This window comes from Melanaphis sacchari, unplaced genomic scaffold (assembly GCF_002803265.2).
Source record: "Melanaphis sacchari strain LSU unplaced genomic scaffold, SCAv2.0 Contig0_pilon_pilon, whole genome shotgun sequence".
Taxonomy (NCBI): Eukaryota; Metazoa; Arthropoda; class Insecta; order Hemiptera; family Aphididae; genus Melanaphis; species Melanaphis sacchari.
In genome coordinates, this window is record NW_020270366.1 from 11,093,317 (window position 1) to 11,116,121 (window position 22,805).

Sequence of the window (22,805 nt, forward strand, 5' to 3'; positions counted from 1 at the left end):
AATGCTAAAAATTTAAAATATTCACCGTATGCATAAATAATTACTTTTAAAATGAATGATAATCCAGGTAAGTTTTTAATTAATTTAAAAAAGGCGATTTTGGACTTAAAGTATAATTTTATATTTACTTACTAAACATATTAAACAGAGACATCTAGACCAAGACGTCAAAAAGTTGGACAGACAAGTCGTTTTGAAGCATTAGCAAAGTTAAAAAAGCTTAAAACTGATGGAACTAAGCACAAATATGAAGTAGAGCCTATGAAAAATGTTTATGAAGAAATTTCAGAACAAGAATACACAGATAGGGTGGTTAAACGACAACAAGATAATTGGATTGTTGATGATTGTAAATAAATATAATTTAATTTATTCATGAAAATTGATAATTATGTATCTCATATAGTATAAATATTTGATTATTAAATTTTTTCTGCTAGTTGATGTTGATGGATATGTTGAAGATGGAAGAGAAATTTTTGATGATGATTTGGATGAGGAATCTATTGCTAAAGAAGAAAAAAAAGGAAGAGGTAAAAAAAGAAGTAGAGCTGATAAAAGCTTTGAAGAAGATCTTCCCTCTTCAAATAGGGATATCCAGAAAATGTTTGCTAATATGCCTGTAAAAAAAAAAAAAGAGGTACCAATGTTAAATATTATGAACCGACTACAGTTGATAGTAGTGTTTGTTAACCTTTTTAAAGCAAAACTTTTTAGTATGTTATTTTATTTTTTATGGTACTTAAAAGTTTTATTAGCCTTATATATTTATATATTTTTCTAAAAATAAGTTTGTATAAGGTTAATTATAATCCTTTATTCAAACATAACACATTTATTATACAATTATTATTTCTAGTATATCTTTTACATTATATATATGTTGTATCTTCTTACTTTAAATGTATTCATTTATTTAGGTACCAGTTAATTTGAACGAAGATGATATTCTTGGTGATTTAATTCAAGAACTGGATGAACCAGTAATTACAAAAACTACACGATTGGTTCATAATAAAGTTACAGAAAAAATTAAAAAAGAAAATCAAACTAGGTAGAGTATGACAATTTTCATTTTTTTTTTTTTTTGTAATTAGAGTAAGTAGTTATAATTTTTAACAGCAAATTGGTTTAAATGATTAAAAATCTCTAAAAATAATTTCTTGTATTTGCCCAAAATATTGGGCATATTTTATAACTTGTGTAAATTATAACATGGATTGGTCTGCAAATAATTTTAATAATCGAAAATCAATGCAAGCTTAAACCAATAATTATTATTATAGTTTTTATGTAAAAAATAAATTGATAACTTATAATTTTACAGAGGATATTTAGAATCATTTTCTACTGTAGTAAAATCCCCTCGAACATCAGTTAATAACATTGTAATAAAAACAGAAAAGGCAGATGAAAATATAGAAAGTGAAAGTTCCAAATTAAATGAACCCAACGATATCAATAAAAACAATTGTCAAACTAAAGAACTTTGTATGGAATCAATAAAAAAAGTATAATATAAATTTGATTGATGATTAAAAGTTTTAAATTAGTAACATTAATCATCATTATTTTAAATTTTAAATTTAGCCTGTATCAGTAACAGAAAATCCCATAAAACAAGAATTATTTGATGAAAGTATGGATGACTATATTGAAGACTTTGATTTTGAAGAAGCGATCCAGGTATATTAACTAAAATTATAAATTTATATAATATTTTTAATCATAACTAAATCTTCAAATGTATTTAGGCAGAAAAAAGTTTTATGGAACTTACAGAATCTAGTACTAAAAAAGAGTCGCCTAAGACTGAAATTAAGATTGACTTTGAAGAGACTAAATGGCCCATTGAAAAGTAATACTATTTTCTCATTTTTATTTTTTAAATAATTTGATTTTGATTGATGGTTTTTTTTTTAATAATTCTAAACAATTGATAATGATGGTCATTAATTTATATCTGAATTAATAATCACTAGCAGAACTTCATCTTACTATTAAAAATTGACTTATTTATTGTTTTTTTTTCTCTGATTTAATAATTTAAAAATTATATTTATCGATTGTTCAAAGTTTATTCACATATCCTCCAAATATTGAATTATTTTTTTTATTTATTTAAATCTTAACATATAGTTAGTAAAACAAACAAATTACTCAATATGATTAAAAAAATAACTAAGTTATTCTTACTTTTAATAAAATTAAAAGTAAAAATAACTTAATTATGAAATACATTTTTATTACAATATTTAATATGGTTTAAATTAAATAGTGTTCTAGAAGAAGAACAAATTGTCTTACCACATGATATTTCTTCTAAATTGCCTCTGACAACAGATAAGAATGGAACTCAAGTTTGTTATTATTTTTACTCTTATTTCTTTTTTAATACAATATACATCATTTAATATTACTAAATGTTCAGATTCTTTAACCATACTTATTTAAATAAGAAGACATTAAAAAAAAAAATAGTACCAAAGTACATTTTTCATTAATTGTATTAAATGGTGTTCATTGTATTAAATTATTACTGTTAATTTACTATTAATTATTAACAATTTGAATAATTTTAGGTTTTTCGTTTTTTTTATTTGGATGCATTTGAAGATGTGTTTAAACAACCTGGAGTTGTATTTCTTTTTGGCAAAGTAAAGCCTGTTAATTTTGATACTTATGTAAGCTGCTGTGTAGTAGTTAAAAACATTGAAAGAAGAATGTTTCTACTTCCTAGAAATACAGTAAGATCTAAAAGTATTAGTATTCATTAAATTACTATACTATTATAATATTTAATATTACAGACATCTGACAATGAAGAAGTAAAAATGGTTGATGTTTATAATGAATTTAATAATCTTACTGACAAGTACCAAATCCAAAACTTTAAATCACGCAAAATTATTAAAAAATATGCTTTTGATCTAGCTGATGTTGCTGACGAGAGTGAATATTTGGAGATAAGATATTCTGTTAGTAAATATTAACATAAATATTAAATAACAATTTTCCTAATGAGTTTTTGTTATTTTTCTAGGCATCACATCCACCTTTACCTGAAAATTTAAGTGGCAAAACATTTAGCCGAATATTTGGTACAAATACTTCATTCTTAGAACTTCTGCTTTTAGATCAAAAGATTAAGGGACCTTGTTGGTTGGAAATAAAAAGTCCTCAGCTTTCAAATAATCCTATGAGTTGGTGCAAAATAGAGGTAAATATAATGTATTTTCATTGGTATATTCCTCATTTTACAATTTTACCAATTAACGTTTAATAAACTATATATTATAGGTATTATGCTTAGATATGAAAAATATTCAATTAGCACCAACTGCTGCACCACCACCAGTAGTCATTATGACTTTAAATCCAAGAATAACATATAACAAAAAAACAAAACAAAATGAAATAATAATTATAAGTTGTTTGGTGCATACACATTTCCCATTAGATCAAGCTGCACCAACCCCTCTTCATAATCAATTTTTTTGTGGTAATTAAAATTAAATTTTATTGTATGGAACTTAATTATTAATACTATTTTACTTTCTAGTTATATATTTTACCTATAAAATAGATATTGTTATACAATTTTTATTTTATATGATTATTTAACTTAAATTGTAAATTAAAAGTTAGTACTAATTATTGATAATCAAATAAATTGCCATTTTTGAATTAGCGATATCACGCCCAAGTAATATACCCTGGCCAGTTCGTTATCAAGAAGAATTAAAAAAATGTGGAGATCCTTCAAAAATTATAAAAATGGATTCAGAAAGAGCATTGCTAACTTTTTTTCTTGCCAAGTTATCCAAAATCGATCCAGATTTGATAATTGGACATGATATATGTAGTTACATATTGTCAACGCTTGTAAATCGTCTAGAAGCTAATAAAATACAAAATTGGTCAAAAATCGGCCGTCTTCGTAGAACTTTATTTCCCAAAAAAGTAATTATAACATAATTAATTTATCAACATTTTATTTATTAGTATTAATTTTCAGGGGAAATTTATGACTGAAAAAAGTGTGCTCAGTGGCAGATTGATTTGTGATACTCAAATTTCTGCTAAAGAATTAATTAAAGCAAGGAGTTATGATTTATACTCATTATCTGAGCAGGTATATTTTATTTTTAAATCAGTTATTCATAATTATACTATCATTTAAGAGTAAGAGTAAGGAAACTATTAGTTTTACATTAATATATATTTAAAAAAAAAATTTAGTATATAACATTCTTTAGATTAGAAACTTAATTTAAACTGTATTTTAGTGACTCTCATAGGTATGACTAGTGTAATAATTATTAGTTACAATAAAGATAAAAAGTTCAAAATAACAAATTTACCATTTTATAAAATTTATAATTACTTTTTTAGTATATTTTTTAAACCTTTAGATGAACTAAATTAATTTTTTCCCTATTTATATATGCATATAGTGATAATATAGTAAAGAGTTTTATTATTATCAAAGCTATATCAAACATTCAAACATTACTATGAGTAATTATTCAATTATTTAAGCAACATAAGTTTAATTCCCTGTCTTTCCTTGATATTACTATGCTGATGGTTTAAGTTTTAATGTATTAAAAAGAATTATTTTAAATATCACTATAAAATAATTAAATATTAGTTACACTTCATTTTAAATCATTTTCAAAGTTAAATGATTTATTATTGATATGTAATTTTAAGTAAAAATAATTATAAAACTTGCATAAAATTAAGGTTGAATAGGCAAATCCTAACATTCTCACCATTTTGTCTGTACTATATTATATTATAATTAATTTTAATTCGTAGATTCTCAATGTCAAAGAAAATGAGCAGTTTAATTTATCTGATGATGAAGTTAGTTATATGTATTGGTATGTTTCTAGAGTAAATAAATATATATATGTGTATGTGTATATAAAAATATTGAATATATAATATAAATTTACAGTTCAGCTGTATCTTTAATGCAGCTGATCAAATTCACAATTATGGATACTTCTTGCATAATGCGCATTATGTGTCAAATGAATGTACTTCCTTTAGCACTTCAAATAACCAAAGTCGCGGGAAATTTACTATCCAGAACTTTAATTGGTGGTCGTGCTGAAAGAAATGAATATCTTTTATTACATGCTTTCAATGAAAAAGGATATATACTTCCTGATAAACAATATAAAAAAAGACCAATGAATAAAGTAAATTTTTTTTCACGTGTATACATGTTTGATATATTTATATTTTATCAATTTAATTAGAATGAAGATAATGTAGAAGAAGATGATAATAAAAAAAATGGCCGTAAAAAAGCTCAATATTTAGGAGGTCTTGTACTTGATCCTAAAGTTGGTTTTTATGACAAAATGATCTTATTAATGGATTTCAATTCTCTTTATCCAAGTATAATTCAAGAATACAATATTTGCTTTACTACAGTTAGCTTTCGAACATTGGTTTCTCAAGAGGTTTACATTAATTATATTATTAAATATTAGATTTAATTAATTAATAATTTATTTATTGAATTAGGGCGATGATGAAATAGCTGAATTATTAAAGTTAACTCCAAATCAATCCGTTGCTCGTGGAATTTTACCTGCTGAAATTAAGTCGTTGGTAGATTCACGAAGAGAAGTAAAGAAATTAATGAATGATCCAAAAATATCTGCTACACTTAAAGAGCAGGTAATTTAATATTTTTTTCCTTTTAAGTAATTCAATTTTAATTCTAATATATATGATCATTAACTAATAGTCTATCGTTAGATATATTTTATTAGGTACTTAAGTACCTATGAAAAGTGGGAGATGGTAAACTGCGGCAAAATTTACCTTTTTCTAAAAGTCGATATGTGAACTGCGGCAAAAAAATAATTAAGATTATACAATCTGCGACAAAACCGATAAGATACATCATACAAACTGCGGCAATTTATTTTATATACTTATACACGTTTATTGTTTAATTAGGTATAATACGTATTACGTGTTATGGCAGCTATTAGTATCTCTTAAAGTACTAGGCGTAAAAATAAAGAAAACCCAATTTTTAAAATTGAAAAATATATTATTATTAAAAATTAGATCATAATGATTGTATAATCAAAAAACCAATTTTAAAATTAAAAAATATTATTATTATATTAAAAATTATTTAAAAAAATTGTTTAATTAAAAAAAATAAATAAATAAATAAATAATAATACAATAGGTATCTAATTAAATTGCCGCAGTTTGTATGATATATCTTTCGGTTTTGTGGCAGATTATATAATCTTAATTTTTTTTTTGTCGCAGTTTACATATCGACTTTTTGAAAAAGGTAAATTTTGCCGCAGTTTACATACAGCCTGAAAAGTGTATCAATACTATCAATAATGTACAGAATACATTTAATTAGAAAATTTATCGAGTAAAATGTGTTTAGTTTGTAAAGATTATATTTAAAAATATTCAGTTAAAGACCCCAATATAAAAACAAGATTTTAATTATACAATGAAATATGAATATTAGGATTATATTTTAAATAATATTTTGTATTTTTAATTTTGTTATAGTATAATTTGAGACAAACTGCACTAAAACTTACTGCTAATAGTATGTATGGATGTTTGGGATTTACTCATTCCCGTTTTTATGCTAAGCCATTGGCCGCATTAATTACTGCTAAAGGTAGAGAAATATTAATTAGTACTAAAGCATTAGTTGAAAAATTGTCATTTGATGTTATTTACGGAGATACGGATTCATTAATGATCAATTCAAACTGTGTTGACTATGATCAAGTCATGAAAATTGGTTACAAAGTATGTGTTTTATAATATATTTTTTCCTTATTATTAAATATTTATTATTTGATAATAGATTAAAGCTGAAGTCAATAAAATGTATAAACAAGTGGAATTAGATATTGATGGGATTTTCAAATACATGTTGTTATTAAAAAAGAAAAAATATGCTGCTATATCTATATCAAAATTGCCTTCAGGTGAATTTATAACTAAAGAAGAGATCAAAGGGTTGGATATTGTAAGAAGAGATTGGTCTCAACTATCACAAGAAGCTGGACGGTAAAATACACTTTATATTCGTACATATGTTTTATTTATATTATAGTTGTTGATTAAACATAATTTAATTATATAGATTTGTCTTGAGACAAATACTATGTGATCAGTCTCCCGAAGAAAGGGTTTCAAATATTTGTGCTCAATTGGAAAAACTTAGAGCTGACTGTGAGGGAAATAAAGTTCCCCTTGGACTTTTGGCCATTAGTAAAACATTAACTAAAGCTCCTCAGGATTATTCAGATTCTAAAGCATTACCACATGTAGCCATTGCTCAACGCCTTAACAAACAAAGTATTAAATTTAGACAAGGAGATACTGTATCATATGTTGTTTGTGAAGTAAGTTTACTTTTATATTTTATTTTTTGATAAATAAATAGATTGAGAAACTGTAGTTAAAAAAAATATCTGTTATTATCAATAGGATGGAACAAATCTTGCATCTACTCAAAGAGTTTATCATGTAGATGAGCTAAAAAACAATACTAATTTAAAAATCGATTTTAAGTATTATTTATCACAACAAATACATCCAGTAATAATGAGACTATGTGCACCATTAGAAGATATTGATGCTAAAATGATTGCCGAGTATTTAGGTTTGGTTGTTACTATCTTGTGATTTTGCAAAAAGTAATTTTGTTTTTTTTTAATAGGCCTTGATCCTTCACAATACCAAAATCAAAGAATAAAGACTATTTATGAAAATTCACTTGAAGAAAATGTAGTTGATTTGGATGATGCAACAAGATTTAGTAGTTGTGATCCGTGAGTATTAATTTCTTAATATGTACATCAATATTATTAAATGTTGAATTAATTAATATTTTAAATTTTTAAATCATAAATTTAGATTTAAATTCAAATGTCTTGGTTGTAAAACTGAACTAGAAATATTGGCTCCAGCAATTAAAAAGGTATTATTTATCTCTTACAAAAATATAATTTGAACTAATTTAATTTAATATTTTAGCCTAATGGTAAATTAGAATTTTCCTTGGAAAGTTGTTCTAATTTAGGATGTTATATTTCACCATTTAAATATATTGGGATGTTAGAAAATACTTTATGGATAACTATAAGGAAGCATACAATGAAGTTTTATAAGGTGATTATTTTTTCTGTATTTTATTTTATTATTTATATACAGTAAAACTTCCCAAACCTAACCTAACAGACATTTCTGTAAAGTAATAAGAACATTTCCACTTTTTCTTAATTTAAAAACCTTTGAATAACCTAATTTAAAAATAATGATAAAACACTCCCTAGATGTAGTAATAACAAACTCGTTATCGACACGTCATGTTCATTAAATATAAACAATTATAAATATAATATTATTAGTTAATAATTTATAACCATGCATTAACAAAACCATATTGATTATAATATAAATGTCTTGACTATGGTTCTTTTGTTTTTTTATTAAGTGATTTTAGACATTAACCCTTTATAAATTTCAAATATTCACTCCCTCTGATTAGTGAATAAAATTTTGATGATCTAAAATACTGTTCAGAAGTTTTGCTATATATATCTATGCATTCTCAATCACTTATATGTAATTTGTTTGAATTAATGATTTAGAGTTATTATGTATGTGATGAAAGTACTTGTGATTATAAAAGCAAATATTTGCCACATACAAGTGATGAAGTGTGTGTACAATGTGAATCTGGAACGTTAAGAAAGGAAGTAAGTATCTTAATAAATAAATATACATTAAACCAATTAAGTATAATACAGTCTTGGTAACTTAAAATTTGATATAATAAATGAAAAAAACAAACATTTAATTGAACTTAAGTTGGATTGTAATTCTAAATATAATGAAAAGCTAAACATTTTTATCACTTATCATATGAAGTAATTATACGTTTTTAAATTTTTAATTACTACTAAAATATATAAAAGACTGTACTTTGGTATAATTTGGAATTTATAAATCATAGTGAAATAAACTGGAATTTTTATTTATTATTTTATATTTTCCTCGTTAATAAAAAAAATATAATTATTTACTTAATAAATGAACAATAAACTAATTTGACATATATTTTATATTTTAGTATTCAGCCAGCCAGCTATTGTTTCAATTAAGGTATTACTTGTTTTTATTTGACATTGACAAAGTATTGTACAGAAACAAGGAAATAAAATTAGCTAATGAGGATCCATTATATATAGCTTATAGTAGATTAAAAGCTAAAGTTCAAAAAGTGCTCAAACATCATGATTTTTACTATGTTAATTTAAAAGAAATATTTGGCTAATATTAGTTAATATTAAATTTTGTATAATACGCTTTTACCTATTTTTTTATTAATTAGTATAGTTACTATGTCTATTATAATTTTACTTTTATCATAAAACTAAAAAAAAAACATTTAATATGCTTATAATTTATTATTAATCATTATTTAATTTTAATACATTTAGCACAAAATTGTTCAATAATTTTTTTTCATTTTAGTTATTAAATTTTATACAGTGTTTATATTTTTACATAACATATATAGATTAAAATGATTAAATACTTTTATCAATTGTATTATATCTAGTATAAATTATAACAGCTATTAATTACTTAGCAAATAAATTATAGAATTTGCATAATAAATTATGTTTGTCTCAGACAATCCATTTATGACTATAGTAAAGTGAACCTTTTTGATAAGATTTCTTTTATCAAGTCTACATTCTGATTGTTTTTTGGTTATTTCATAATTATCATTTCATATATTTCAATGTTAAGATGATCACATGTCTTATACAAGTATAACTTTAGGTGATATGTTCAAACTACTTCCTTCAATTAAATCGGTTCTTGTCAACTACTATTATTTTGAATGATCAATCACAGTCTAAAAAATTATTTTACAGTGTAAATCTTGCCAAAATACAACCAAGGCAGTTGTTGAAATAATAAATTAATGCTTTTAGTAGTATTTTGTTAGCTACATCCATTACTCTTGCCTGAGGTTACTCTCATATAAAATAGAATAGAAACACATAACTAACTTATTATGTCAGTCTATTTTAGACAATAACCTGTCTGAATTTATACAGCTCTGATTTTTGATCTATAATAGATGTCTTTAAAAACAACAATTGTATAATAAACATCAAAAAAAGTTAATCATTATTATTGGTTATATAAAACACATATACCAGTGATATAAATGTAAAAAGATCTTCAACAATGTATAATGAAAAAAAATAAAGTAACAAATCCATCTCAACTTAAAATATGATTTAACTCATCTGGATAATTTATATCCTGCAAAATAATAATAATATTACACAATTAATAAAAAATAAATTGGTAACAATAAAAAACAAACCATTTTGATAAAATTTTTTTTCAATAATAATCCACGCTTTCTTAATCGTCCGGCTACAAATGGTGTAAACAAATCTGGATTATCGCAATGTGCTTCTTTGAAAATTGAACTGACCACAAGTGCAACTAAGAATGTTACCATAAACCCAAGAACTATACAGTACAAATAACTGATGCGGTACCAATAATAATAATTGTCTTTTGGTAACCTTGAAAAAATCAAATTCAGTAAATCAAAACAAATAATAGGTAATGTTTTAGTTTTTTTAATAATTGATTAAATATTTAAATTTCAATCATATACAAAAATTTGATTATCATTGTATAAAACAGCAATATTTTATTTATTTTTATTTATTAACTACAAAGTAATGAGTTAGATATAAATAATGTTACTTTATATTGTATTTATTAATTAAAATTAGAATTTAAAATGTATGCTAATTAATGCAAAATAATTTATTATGCACTGATGTATGATGTAAAAACATTTATTACTTCGACATTTTTTTTAATGGCCCTTAAACAACATGATGTTATTTCACTATTTTGCTCACCTAAATTTTAAATATTTATAAGTTATTAACTACTAATCCTAAATTTGATATTTATAAAACAAAAACGTTGTTTAAAATAACTTAAAATAATTAAAAAATGTTAATGATTTTAAATAATAAGTACTTTGCAATAAAAAAAAAAAAATCACCAAGTTTGAAAACATAATAAAGTTAGGCTGTAATTACTCATCATGTAACGAGGAAGATAATTGAAGAGTTTCATTTAGCCCTGGGCATCCATTTATGTATGTTGACAAATTTTTGTCTGCAGGTCTACCAAACCCAATAGAAAATGAAAATACTAGGCCTATTATAAGTCCAGTTAATGAACCCTAAAATAATTAAATAGTGTTAACTGAAAAGTTATTATATTAAATAGCGGAAGTAAAATACTTTTTGGTTGACATGAGGTAATAGTATTCCCAATGTAAATACTGCTAATACTGGTCCACCAATCACTCCAAATATAACCAATGAAGTTTGAAGTATTGAGCCCAAATATTGACTCAAAAAAGCTAATATTAAACAAATTGCACCATAAGCAAGGACTAACATTTTCATATAAAATACTCGTTTTTTATCTGAAATCTCTTGTTTCATAAAAGGCTAAATATGAAAGAAAAAATGTATTATTGTTTTGGTATGCACAAAAATTGATGAAATTAGTAATTAAAAGATACCTTAAGATAATCTTCCATTGTAACTGCAGCTAAAGAATTAAGCACTGGTGAAACAGAACTTAATGCAGCTGAAAATATACCAGCAACGAATAATCCAGTCAATCCTGGAACTGATCCCATAGTATCTGATACGTACAAAGGCATCAACTGATCTCCACGTGATATACGACCAGACCTTTGAAAATGTTTGTGTTACAATTTTGTTTTAAGCTAATAAAACAGCAATAAATACTTGATAGGATCGCAGTCATGGTATTTTGAAAACATTGCCAACCCAGAAAAACTTGTTGAAATAGATAGTAATGACAAAAGAGGTAAGCTACACCATAAAGATTTCACAGCTGTATTGTAGTCTTTCATAGTTAAATACCTTTGTACTTGTGTTTGATTAATTGCATACAACGAAACATAGGTAAACATACCACCAATCACCAGACTAAACCAACTATGTCTTTGGGTGGGATCTATATTAAAACTAAAATATTTTTATAGTTAAAAAAAATGTATTTAAGGGTTGTAACAAGTTCATCCTTGTTATCAATGTAAAATATAATTTTTATTGATGTTAAAAATATCATTTAATGTTCTAATTTCTATCTAAATTTAAAATTTAAAGTACTTATTAAATTCAATTCGTCCATATTTATCAGCAATCTTCCAAATTTCTGATATTCCACCAGTTTCATACATAGCAACTCCAATTACAGCAAATATTGAAGCAAACATAAGTAATGACTAAAATTTCAATTGAAATAAATAAAGTTTGATATTAAAATAATTAGTGGATAATTACTTGAAATACGTCTGTAATAATAACTGCTTTAATTCCTCCAATTGTTGAATAGAATACACATACTAAACCCACTAGTATAATAGAAGAGGTTAAGGATAATCCAGTTATAGCACCTAAAGCCAATGACGGTGCATATAAAACTATTGACATATAAAGTATCATTTGCATGCTGAATGCCATAGATGTAAAAGTTCTAGTCAATCGACCAAATCTTTTTTCTAAGTACTGTAAATATAAAATACATATTATAATTAGTATTAAAAGTATTGCATTCTATAATATCTAACCAGTACATGAACAATAAATTGTAAGTAAATAAAAGTGAGAAAGATCTATTCTACTTTTAATAACAATACATCTTACTTCATAAACAGATAAATTTCCAAGTTTGAAGAATACGGGTAAAAATATGTATGCAATTATTGGAGTTCCCAAGACATAAGATAAATTAATAGCAACAAATTGTGTACCATGGTAATAGTTCTCTGCACTCACGCCAAATAATGTTATAGCAGACATAAAACTGGCCATCAACGAAAATGCAACTGGTACAATGCCTTGATTTTTATTACCGAGCATGTATTCCTTTAAAAATTGAATTTAAGAAATAATAATTTAAACTAATATCAATAAATTAAAATTTACTTGTGTTGTTTTCTGTTTACCACCAGTAAATCTGTAGTAAATGCCTATTGAAGCTGACATTACCAACATTATTGCAAACACAATATAATCAACGATACCAAATGCCATCACTATTACTAGTATAGTGCAAATGTGCAATTGTTACAAATAGATACCTGAAAACACTGAATAATTAATAAAATCATTTATTTATTATAGTAACTACAGGTAAATATTTTTAAATTAGTACCTAATACTTAATTATGTCAATTGAGTTTAATAGGTCATTACAAATTTCCAATATAGCATAACCCATTTATATATGAATTCTAAAAATAGAGAATATCACATATTTAATTAAAAGTAGATACCTAACTAAGTATATATTATAAAATATGTAAAAATGTAAAATATATGCTAAGTCTTACTCCAACATCAAAAAAATATTATATTTAGGTACCTTATAATTATTTTCACTGTTAGTCAAATCCATTAGTGCTTACTTTTTATTATTGAGTCAGTTCATTTAACTGATATTATTAGTAAGGTAAGAACTACAGGTTCATGATTCAATTCAAAATACATGTTAGAAAAATAGCTTCAGATCTGTAGTTTAAACTCATAACACTTAACAAATATTATGGGCACAATTTACTATTCAATTTAACAGAACTTTGCTTTGATAGTCATTGCCATTATTTGATATTTCACATAATACATATAATGGATCACCCAATTATATGTCGATTGCGATATTTGTAGTTATTTGAATTTTAAATACCTAGTCGATAGGTAATCGATGACAAAACAAATAAATTACCATTAAACAATTAAATGATTTTAAATAATGAAAAAAATTAGAAGTTCAGATCGAATTATCTCACATTATATAAATATGTAATTATATAATAATTACAATACAGTAATTTATTGGTAAAATTTCCGATGCGAATAGCGATTGTGGACAAACGTTTATCAATGTTCGCGGTTACTATGTCTTGCTGTCTGCCGACAATATCTGTACTTGCCATAATGCCCTGGCCGTTGACATTTGACAATACTATTACAATTTACAAGTAGGTACCTACTGATTGTACAATCGATTACTTAATTGACATTTTTTTATTTATCATGATAATTTGCATATCGTGATAATAAAAACCACGTGGTCAGCACGTGTGTGGCTAAATACTCGTGAACAGCGCGATTGAAGAAATAATACTATTTCATCGTGCTGGATAAACGTCAGACCTTTAGTGGTCATAGTACAGAGTCACATAAACATAGAATAAATTAAGAATAAAAATTTAAGTGAATGATTATTGCACATTTTATTCTATGAATATACCTTAGATCAGAGGATCAGAGGCTCCATTTGAGTTTTTTAATAAGGGTGTGGTGGGTGCCAACATTTAAACAGGCTAATTTTTTTTTTTATTGTCTGACCACTTTTTCTTTGTTGTAATAATTTTGTACACATATTTTAAGTACCTATCTATGTATCTATAGCGCATATATTTGACTGTAGGCATAGCATAGGCTTCATTTTTTTTTTAAATTCGATATCAGAAATAGTTCACGTGATGCATTTTATATTATATATTCATAAGCGCAAATAATGGGGAGGCTAGGGGGCTGAGCCCCCCAAATTTTAATGACTATCGTCTGTTAGTCAATATTGTTATGTATTATAATTTTTTAAGGTGTTTGGAATGGATTTTGACTTCAGCTCCCCCAAACTTCAAACACTATTTGCGCCTATGTATATATTAATAGATACTAATTATATTTATACATTTCTATACCTTCATACCTACTATATAAGCATTTCGATTTTAATAATATATAAATTTAATTTTTAGTTTTATGCACCAGTATTACACTACAGTCCATAGTACCTATACTACGTGGTTGTAAATTTTTTAGCTGATCAAAGAAAAAAATCCGCATCTGCATTAATAGGATGCAAAAAAAAATATGTGGAAGTACATCCCTCGACCTTCTTGCTTCCACTCACTGTATGGCACCCACTCTTGAATTAAACCAAAGAACAATATAAAAAAAATAAAAATTACAATACACAATATAACATATTCTAATAATTTTCGAGTAACGAGTGTGTCACGAGAAGTACTAATATTAAATAACACAAAATTATTTAAAGAATTAATAAACAAAAAAAAAAAAGGTTTTTTTTTATTGTATCTATGGGTCACTGGGGTTAGTAGCCGGTATCCTTCCAGTTTGTTGCCATTTTTATAGATCTAAATTAGGGTGTCGTCATACAAAAAAAGTTGAGAATCACTGGTTTAGGTGATATCTACATTATTTTGATATTTAGATATTTTTTTATTTTATTTTTATAAAAATAATTTTATTAATATTATTTCACAATAATATTTTATTATTAACATTCAATATAGGTCGATAGCTTGTAGATTAATTAAAGTCATATTGTATTATACGTGGCAATCCAAACATTTAACTCGTAGTTGCTGGCTATATTGACTTTAGTATACTTATTGATTATTAGATTACATTAATTTATTTGTTTTTTTGGGAAAAAAAGTTAGATCTATAGGTATAACTAATGTAAATTACCCTTTGTCATTTCCTCCTCTTATTGAAATTTAATATTTATCAATAAAAACTATTTAATCAGTAGGTATTCGATGTATGTATAGGTAGGTATAGATGTTTACATCTATCAACATTCTTATAAAATTATTCTGTTTCTAATCTCACATTTTAAATGTTAAATTAAATATATTTTTTCGTTTAACAAAAATAATTAAAATCCTAACATTTCAATATGATAAAAAGAAGATAGTTAAGAATTAAATTTTTTGTACAAATAATATTATTAAAGTAGATTATTAAAAAAAACCAGTATTGTCCTAAACATAACAATGTTAATAGTAAATAAGTGTAGCCATTTAAATTGATTATGTTATAGCTGTAAGGCTGTACTTCTATCAATGTATTAAATATTAATTACAAGTATATACATTTAGGCATTTATAATCTATGATACATCAATATTACGCACCAATATTAATTATATTTTATTTACCTAATATAGACTATTAGATGATAAGTATACTATAAATAATATATTTGAATTTGATCTATGTTTAGGTAGTTAATTTGGTCCGTAGATAATTTTACAGAAACTTGGCCTCAAGATTTATTTTTAGGAAACATTTTTGTATAGATAAAAAGGTACTAGTTTCATGTCATGGAGTAATGTACAGAGTCAATACACGGTAAATCAGATTTGTTTAGATACCTATCTAAATAAAATTACAATAATTTATAATTAGTTATAACTAGTGGGGAAGACTTAAGTTTTTACTAATTGACAAATTGACAATAATGAATTAGGTATCGAACTATGGAAAGTTTGAAAACAAATAAAGCCATTTTGCCAACTATTCACCAATCATTTTTTTAATTAATTGAACTTAGAGCTCATTTGAGGTTGAATATATGAGGATGTGAGGTACATGCAATCACCCCACTACAGTAAAATATGTTGTGACCTCAATAGTCATACGTAAACTGTAAGGATTAGCGCCACTGTAACAAAACTACAAAAATTCGTGCGTAGACATTATTTTCATATCATTCCTACACGTGATGAAAATTATTAAACACATTTTAATAAATAATAATTGTTAATAACAATGAATAAACTATGTAAAGTGTCTATATCAGATGTTTAAAAAACTATAGGTAGTAGGACACTGGACCAATACGATGTAGAACACCCACATACATTTTATTAATGTTAATATTTTATATTTGAATACGATTAATATTATATCTTATAGTAAAAAGATAGGTATTTAAAAAGCTACGCGTCTACGCCTATATTTGACGTCCTTGAATTGAAAGCGTGTAACATCGCAAGTTTACGTTAAGTAAGTCAAATAAGTGCACCTCACGTTTAGTTTCGTTAGTTTTAATAATATCAAACTTCGAGGTATCTAACATTGTTTTACAAGAGGTTATTTTTGATACGTCAATTTAGAAGTGTATACCTATAGGCCACATTTTCAACCCTCGCCATTTGCTGGCTTAATGCATTAAACAATCGCAGGAAATATTCTAATGGATATTGTTTGAAATCGCACTTTCGTGGAAAAAGTTTTTTGAAAATTTCATTAGAACTGAAATTATCTCGGACGACCTGTATGGTTCTTTAAACATTTCGAAGAAATAACACGTTTTGTAGAATACGGTGTGTATGCTTTACATATATATATTATTACTTAGTTAATACTTGATAAATGTCTATTGTTTTATAATTATAAATGTATTATATCTGAAAATAATTTAGCATGAAAGGAAATTATATAATGCAATATTATTAGTAGGATTGTTGGAACGTTATTCAGTTTAATCGTTTATTCGTAACACATAAACCATGTATAATATATTATTGGGTCGTGATGATCAAAGACACCAATAATAACAATCACCAAGGCTTGTTATATTACATTATATAGCTATATGCCAATATACCTAATTAGTTACTGTGTATTTTTTTTTAAGTGGTGATAACTTTTTTAATTTCAAAACAATTACACTCAGCAGTATTCATTAGTCATACTACACTGTATACTGCAACAATGATGAATTGAAATAAATGTATTATAATGCAATCGTACTATATACATATAATATATGTATATATAGTATATTCTATATATATATATATATATACAATGTGTAGATATTTATATTCATGACATTTCAGAGAAACTTTATTCAGACGTCTGCTACCTACAAGTCCATCTGATTCCTAAAAATATCACTTAATTTATATGAGCATATACCTATATTTTATATTTTATAATACAAACAGGTATGTTCATACCTATACAATATGTAATAAATACATCATGTTAATCATATGTGAAACAATATATATTTATAAATGAACAATAATTTGACACACTTATAAAATAAGTAAATACTCGTATAATGGTGTAAATATAATATTGTAAGATACGTGACTCAGCGTAAGTGGCGTAAAAAGGAAGTTAGTAGTTAGGTACTTATAAATTGTTCGTTTTATACCTAAATTCACTAACTTTCTAAGTCAATTTTTGTACTTTTAAATGTTTTAATTTTAATAGATAGTATTTTTAATTAATTTTACAAAAATAAAAAAAAATAAAATTTCTCATTATGGTTTTACCTATTTTATTTGTTTTTAATGACAACCTAAATATTTTTAATTTAATAAACAAAAGCGTAAAACTTTTTTATTACACTTATAAAAAATAGTAAAAATATTGTTTTTAAATAAAACCTTAATTGGTAAAACTAAATAAAAATAAAATTTTTTACTAAAATTACTGTACATATAATATATAGCAACATTAATGTATTACTCATTCACGCCACATACACAATATAGATAGGAATTGCAAGTACAATATTCACTGACCCTATAAAAAAACAAAATAACGTACCTATTAATCTAAAAAACCTGTTTAATGATGTTATTTTTTGTTGCGCCATGTCATATGGCTTAATATTTTTTTAAATATTTAGTAAATCATGATTCATGAACTAAAGAAGAATTAAAATAAAATCGATTTTGATTTAAAACCAATAATTTTTAATACATTAAATTACATATATTGATGAATATAGGTATATTTTTAATAGGAAAATAAAATATTTTAAGATACATGCCTGCATTTGATGTCACCTCTTTAAAAATGCGGAATATCGCGATTTTACGTTTGGTATGTTTACTTTATATTTAGTAAGTTTAGTTTCGTTAGTTTAAACTTATAAAGGTAATACTTTTTGCAAGAAGTTGTTTTTGATATATTAATTTTAAAGTGAGTTATGCTTATTTTTAAATTGTAATATTTAACTCACTCATAAGTCATATTTTGCTTTAAAATTTAAATATTAAAAAAACACTTTCATCAGAATATAGTCATATTGTCTATATTATATTATTATGTTAATTCTATGTTTTACTATTTTACTAAAATAATTGATCTATAATTAAACTTAAGAACAAGAACATTACATAATATTTGTACTTTGGTTTTTTAATATATTTTAATTTTTAATTGAAATGAGTAATTTATTGTATAAGCTGACAATAAAACAATATAATTAAAATATTAATGCAAATTTTCTACATTGTAAATTTATAAGACGAAGAAAACACGCACACTTTATTTAATTATTCACTAGATAACTAAAAGTATCTACTTAATCGTCAACAAACTGTATAATTTTGGGACGCCGATGTCATCTGATCGGTGGTGAAGAACGGAGACACTTTATCATAAATTATAACGTGGCATATTATTTAAAATTCTTATTTGAATATTTTATAAGAGTTTATAACATTTGTATAAATGGCATTAAATGCAATCACCACAATCGTATTATATAGAGCACAATCATACATGTAATATACGCATTACACAGTAGATACCTATATGTATGTTAATCGGCATTCGGTATGATAGTAATGTAGTGGTGATCTGGTTTTGAGATTGCAATAATTGTAGTATTGTATGTTTTAAATACGATAAACTACTTTCTGTCTTACAATTCGTCAAAGAAGGTGAAATATACAGCGTAACATTAATGTTTAAATAAACTGTGGTCTGTCTTTCATAAAGTATACCTGTGGTATTTTAATTTTTTTTACTTTAAAAATAGGCACGTGATTTATTTGAAAATTTAAAATGATTTGGTATATAAATAAAAGATCCTCGGCTATTACAGTATTATGTACCTAATACTATATTATAATACGAATTATACTAGGTTTATACACGGCTACACTTAATGTTTACCGACGCGAGCAAACAATTATTTTTGAGGATTTTAGATTATATTACATATAGGTTATAATCTAATTTAATTACTTTTTTTAGTATTATTTAAAATTGATAAATTTTAAAAATTCTTGATTCTTGCTAAATTGGTGTCAAATTTTGACTAGAAACTGTCAATACATTAATCAAATGAAAAATATAGCTAAAAATAATAATGTATTCATAATAATCACTGTTGTCAGACACTCGCACCTATTATTGGTCCTATCTATAAATGTGGATTGTAGAGCATTTCGGTGTCGTTGTCCATTGTGTATAGATACGAGTAGGAAATTATTTTTATCAAAGAACTCTCATTATTATTCTATAAATATTAAATTTTTTGAAAATATTGTTTTGCATGATTAAAGCCATTATAAAACCGCATTTTTAAGAAAAATATTACAATTTTAATCGTCATTACTTATAATTTTTACTTTTTAAATAATGAAATCCATTTTTAAATTAATACTTCAAAGCAGAATATTTTTATGTGGTACCTACCTATAAGTTTTTATGAGCGAGCATTGCAGTTCACTCCGTTACTGATCAGACAATCTGATGATATATGTACGTCGATGTTGCAAGATTCCTTTAAATTACTATTTTTTTTTTTTACAGAAAAACCACGTCCCACATACACACACACACACACACACACACACACACATATAAATATATAATGTGTTTTCAGTATAGAAAATATCCCTAAATTTATTATGTAAATATAATTCTGTACTAAATTGTCAGCCTTACTGCAGAAGTAAGTGGAATTATTAGGTATAAAATATTAAAATCCTATTTATTATTAAAATTTATGATTGATAGATGTAATAATTAGATAAAACTTTCACCTGCGTATTATAGTCCTTCGGATGAATGATGATATATCCACTTATAGCAATAGAGGGGATCAATAAGATAACGAGCACTGCACATGTGAATGACACATTAAAATATGAAATAATATTATTTTAAATTCGAACCAAAAACTATTGATACGTTGTTCGGTTACTAAAAATGTATAAATTGTTCATGCATAACTGTTGTCTAACCGCATCGTTACATTCAACACGTCTTCTTAACCTACTGCGGTGTCAGAATTTGTCCCCTACTCCGTGGCCAGTAATCGACATACAATATTTTGTAATGATAAGTATATTATTATATTGTAATATGATTGGCTTGGCGTATAAAATAAGTACCATAGGATTTATATATAGATGTCACGCGTTAAATTGTCAATATAAATTTAATATATTAAGCTATAGGTAGTATATAAATATTATACATATTATACACATACCTACTCATTAAATGATATAGTGGTATACCTAAACCTAATGTACATACTTAGTTTTTTTAATTTTTTGATCTTAAAATCTAAATACAACTTGAATTGACAATTGTTATAAATGGTTATATAATTATATTTTTTTACTAACTTTTATTTTATATTCTGTTGTTTAAATAACAATATAAGTGTAAAAATGTATAACCCTTTTTCATTAAAATTTAATAATTATTTTCTGTGTTTAGATTACAGAATAAATTACAATACGTAATTTTGATTACTTGTAAAAAAAAAATGACTGAAGGTGTAGCCAGATAACTACTACATATTATTATGCTTTGTGTTGTTTAAAATGTATATAATAATAGGTATATGACTATTTAACTAGATAATTTTTATATTGTGTGTAAAATACAAAAATATAAAAGTAGGTAGGTACTAATTTGTATTTATTGTATTAATTAAAAATTATATAAAAAATACTGTTTCATTTTTTATTTTTTTGCTTAAATATGCTCTAAAAATTATTATTATAGACGTTAAAAATAATATAAATAATAGTAGGTACGTTAGTAACACTTTTAAAAATAAATGTAAATTTTAATTTTATCATTATTTGATATTTGAACATTTGAGTTTTATTGATATAATATGATATAATTATTTATATAAAATTATTATCATGTGATAAATCTTTTACAAATTATATTTTTTATTTGTTAAAAAAATACAATTTTTACTGGCAACGTTTAAATTATTTATTTGTTACAATTTTGTATTATTGGTGGAAAATAGAATCTTGAGCTTTTTTTTTTTTTTTTGATACTTATCTATCTAAATTTTTTATTTACTATAAAATGTGTATACTGGTAAATAACTTGTCAGCTATATTAATGTACCTACCTATTTAGTAATACCTATGTAAAGTTATAAGTATAACCATTTTACCACTTTTTATTTTATTTTTTATCTATATCTGTTATTAAAATACACAATTATTGCTTACCGGTTTTTCTGTATAAACCTGCGTGATTATGTGGATCAGGCTTTATATATTGTTATTATTTATTCGATTATAGACCACAAGTTGACTTTTCCTACTAATTAATCCACTCATAGTCCATAGGTCACAAACATATTATCCAGTATCCACGAACCCTAACTATTTAGACATGACTATACAGAAATATATAATGTTCTTATGTTTATAACAAGATGAATTGTAGTTGAAGAGGTACACATATTATACAGGGCAATTCACTAAGCAATAAGTAGGTATGGTAATTTCCTTTTTTTTTTCAATAATGCAGTTATTTAAAATATGATTATTAGAATTTCTTAGTCCTTACTACTTATATTTTACGTAAAGGTAGAGTATTTTTAAATGTTTGATTTTTTTATACTGCTAAAGGAATGTTATGTGAAGATAAAAACTTGTTTTTTATAATATAACTTCCCTTTCTCTATTCTGTTCAACCTTTTACAGATAATTTTTCTAGAAATGTTGATATATCAATATCAAAATTTGAACAAGTGGTTTTTATTTTTTGAATTATATAACTT

At 24.6% G+C, this 22,805-nt stretch overlaps 2 protein-coding genes across 10 annotated transcripts; one reads left to right on the forward strand and one right to left on the reverse strand.

Moving 5' to 3' along the window:
* The first annotated feature begins 51 nt into the window (after window positions 1–51).
* Window positions 52–9,361, forward strand: LOC112593479 (DNA polymerase alpha catalytic subunit). Its single transcript, XM_025337874.1, has 27 exons — window positions 52–67; window positions 149–349; window positions 441–640; window positions 921–1,054; window positions 1,328–1,511; window positions 1,591–1,686; window positions 1,755–1,858; window positions 2,279–2,360; window positions 2,583–2,747; window positions 2,811–2,978; window positions 3,044–3,220; window positions 3,301–3,502; window positions 3,692–3,963; window positions 4,019–4,135; window positions 4,825–4,889; window positions 4,967–5,213; window positions 5,274–5,480; window positions 5,545–5,700; window positions 6,574–6,822; window positions 6,881–7,086; window positions 7,163–7,424; window positions 7,510–7,684; window positions 7,742–7,853; window positions 7,939–8,002; window positions 8,059–8,193; window positions 8,676–8,783; window positions 9,158–9,361. The coding sequence occupies exons 1-27, from the start codon at window positions 52–54 to the stop codon at window positions 9,359–9,361; spliced, it is 4,308 nt and encodes a 1,435-aa protein (XP_025193659.1).
* Window positions 9,362–10,270: 909 nt separating this feature from the next.
* LOC112596224 (putative sodium-dependent multivitamin transporter) lies at window positions 10,271–21,020 on the reverse strand. 9 transcript variants are annotated; one of them, XM_025341773.1, is made up of 12 exons: window positions 20,803–21,020; window positions 13,336–13,414; window positions 13,107–13,261; window positions 12,825–13,046; window positions 12,462–12,686; window positions 12,288–12,403; window positions 11,901–12,143; window positions 11,669–11,843; window positions 11,382–11,594; window positions 11,175–11,320; window positions 10,433–10,640; window positions 10,271–10,368 (listed from the first exon to the last, which is right to left on the reverse strand). In XM_025341773.1, exons 3-12 carry the CDS (start codon window positions 13,212–13,214, stop codon window positions 10,327–10,329), a joined length of 1,698 nt encoding a protein of 565 aa, XP_025197558.1. In that variant the 5' UTR covers window positions 13,215–13,261; window positions 13,336–13,414; window positions 20,803–21,020; the 3' UTR covers window positions 10,271–10,326. The 9 variants fall into 9 exon arrangements, with proteins under 9 accessions (XP_025197558.1, XP_025197515.1, XP_025197538.1 ...); XM_025341730.1 differs by lacking the exon at window positions 20,803–21,020 and adding an exon at window positions 13,589–13,912; XM_025341753.1 differs by lacking the exon at window positions 20,803–21,020 and adding an exon at window positions 13,589–13,912 and having other exon boundaries at window positions 13,107–13,270.
* Window positions 21,021–22,805: the final 1,785 nt, after the last annotated feature.

Excerpts from the sequence above, each read along its gene's own strand:
- LOC112596224 (XM_025341746.1), bottom strand. The coding sequence starts at position 13,214 with ATGGCATTTGGTATCGTTGATTATATTGTGTTTGCAATAATGTTGGTA. Across the intron at positions 12,404-12,461 it reads TTATTACAGACGTATTTCAA|TCATTACTTATGTTTGCTTC; the intron begins GTAATTATCCAC and ends TTGAAATTTTAG. Across the intron at positions 10,369-10,432 it reads AAAAAAATTTTATCAAAATG|GATATAAATTATCCAGATGA; the intron begins GTTTGTTTTTTA and ends ATTATTTTGCAG.
- LOC112593479 (XM_025337874.1), top strand. Across the intron at positions 1,512-1,590 it reads GTATGGAATCAATAAAAAAA|CCTGTATCAGTAACAGAAAA; the intron begins GTATAATATAAA and ends TTTTAAATTTAG. Across the intron at positions 8,003-8,058 it reads TGGCTCCAGCAATTAAAAAG|CCTAATGGTAAATTAGAATT; the intron begins GTATTATTTATC and ends TTAATATTTTAG.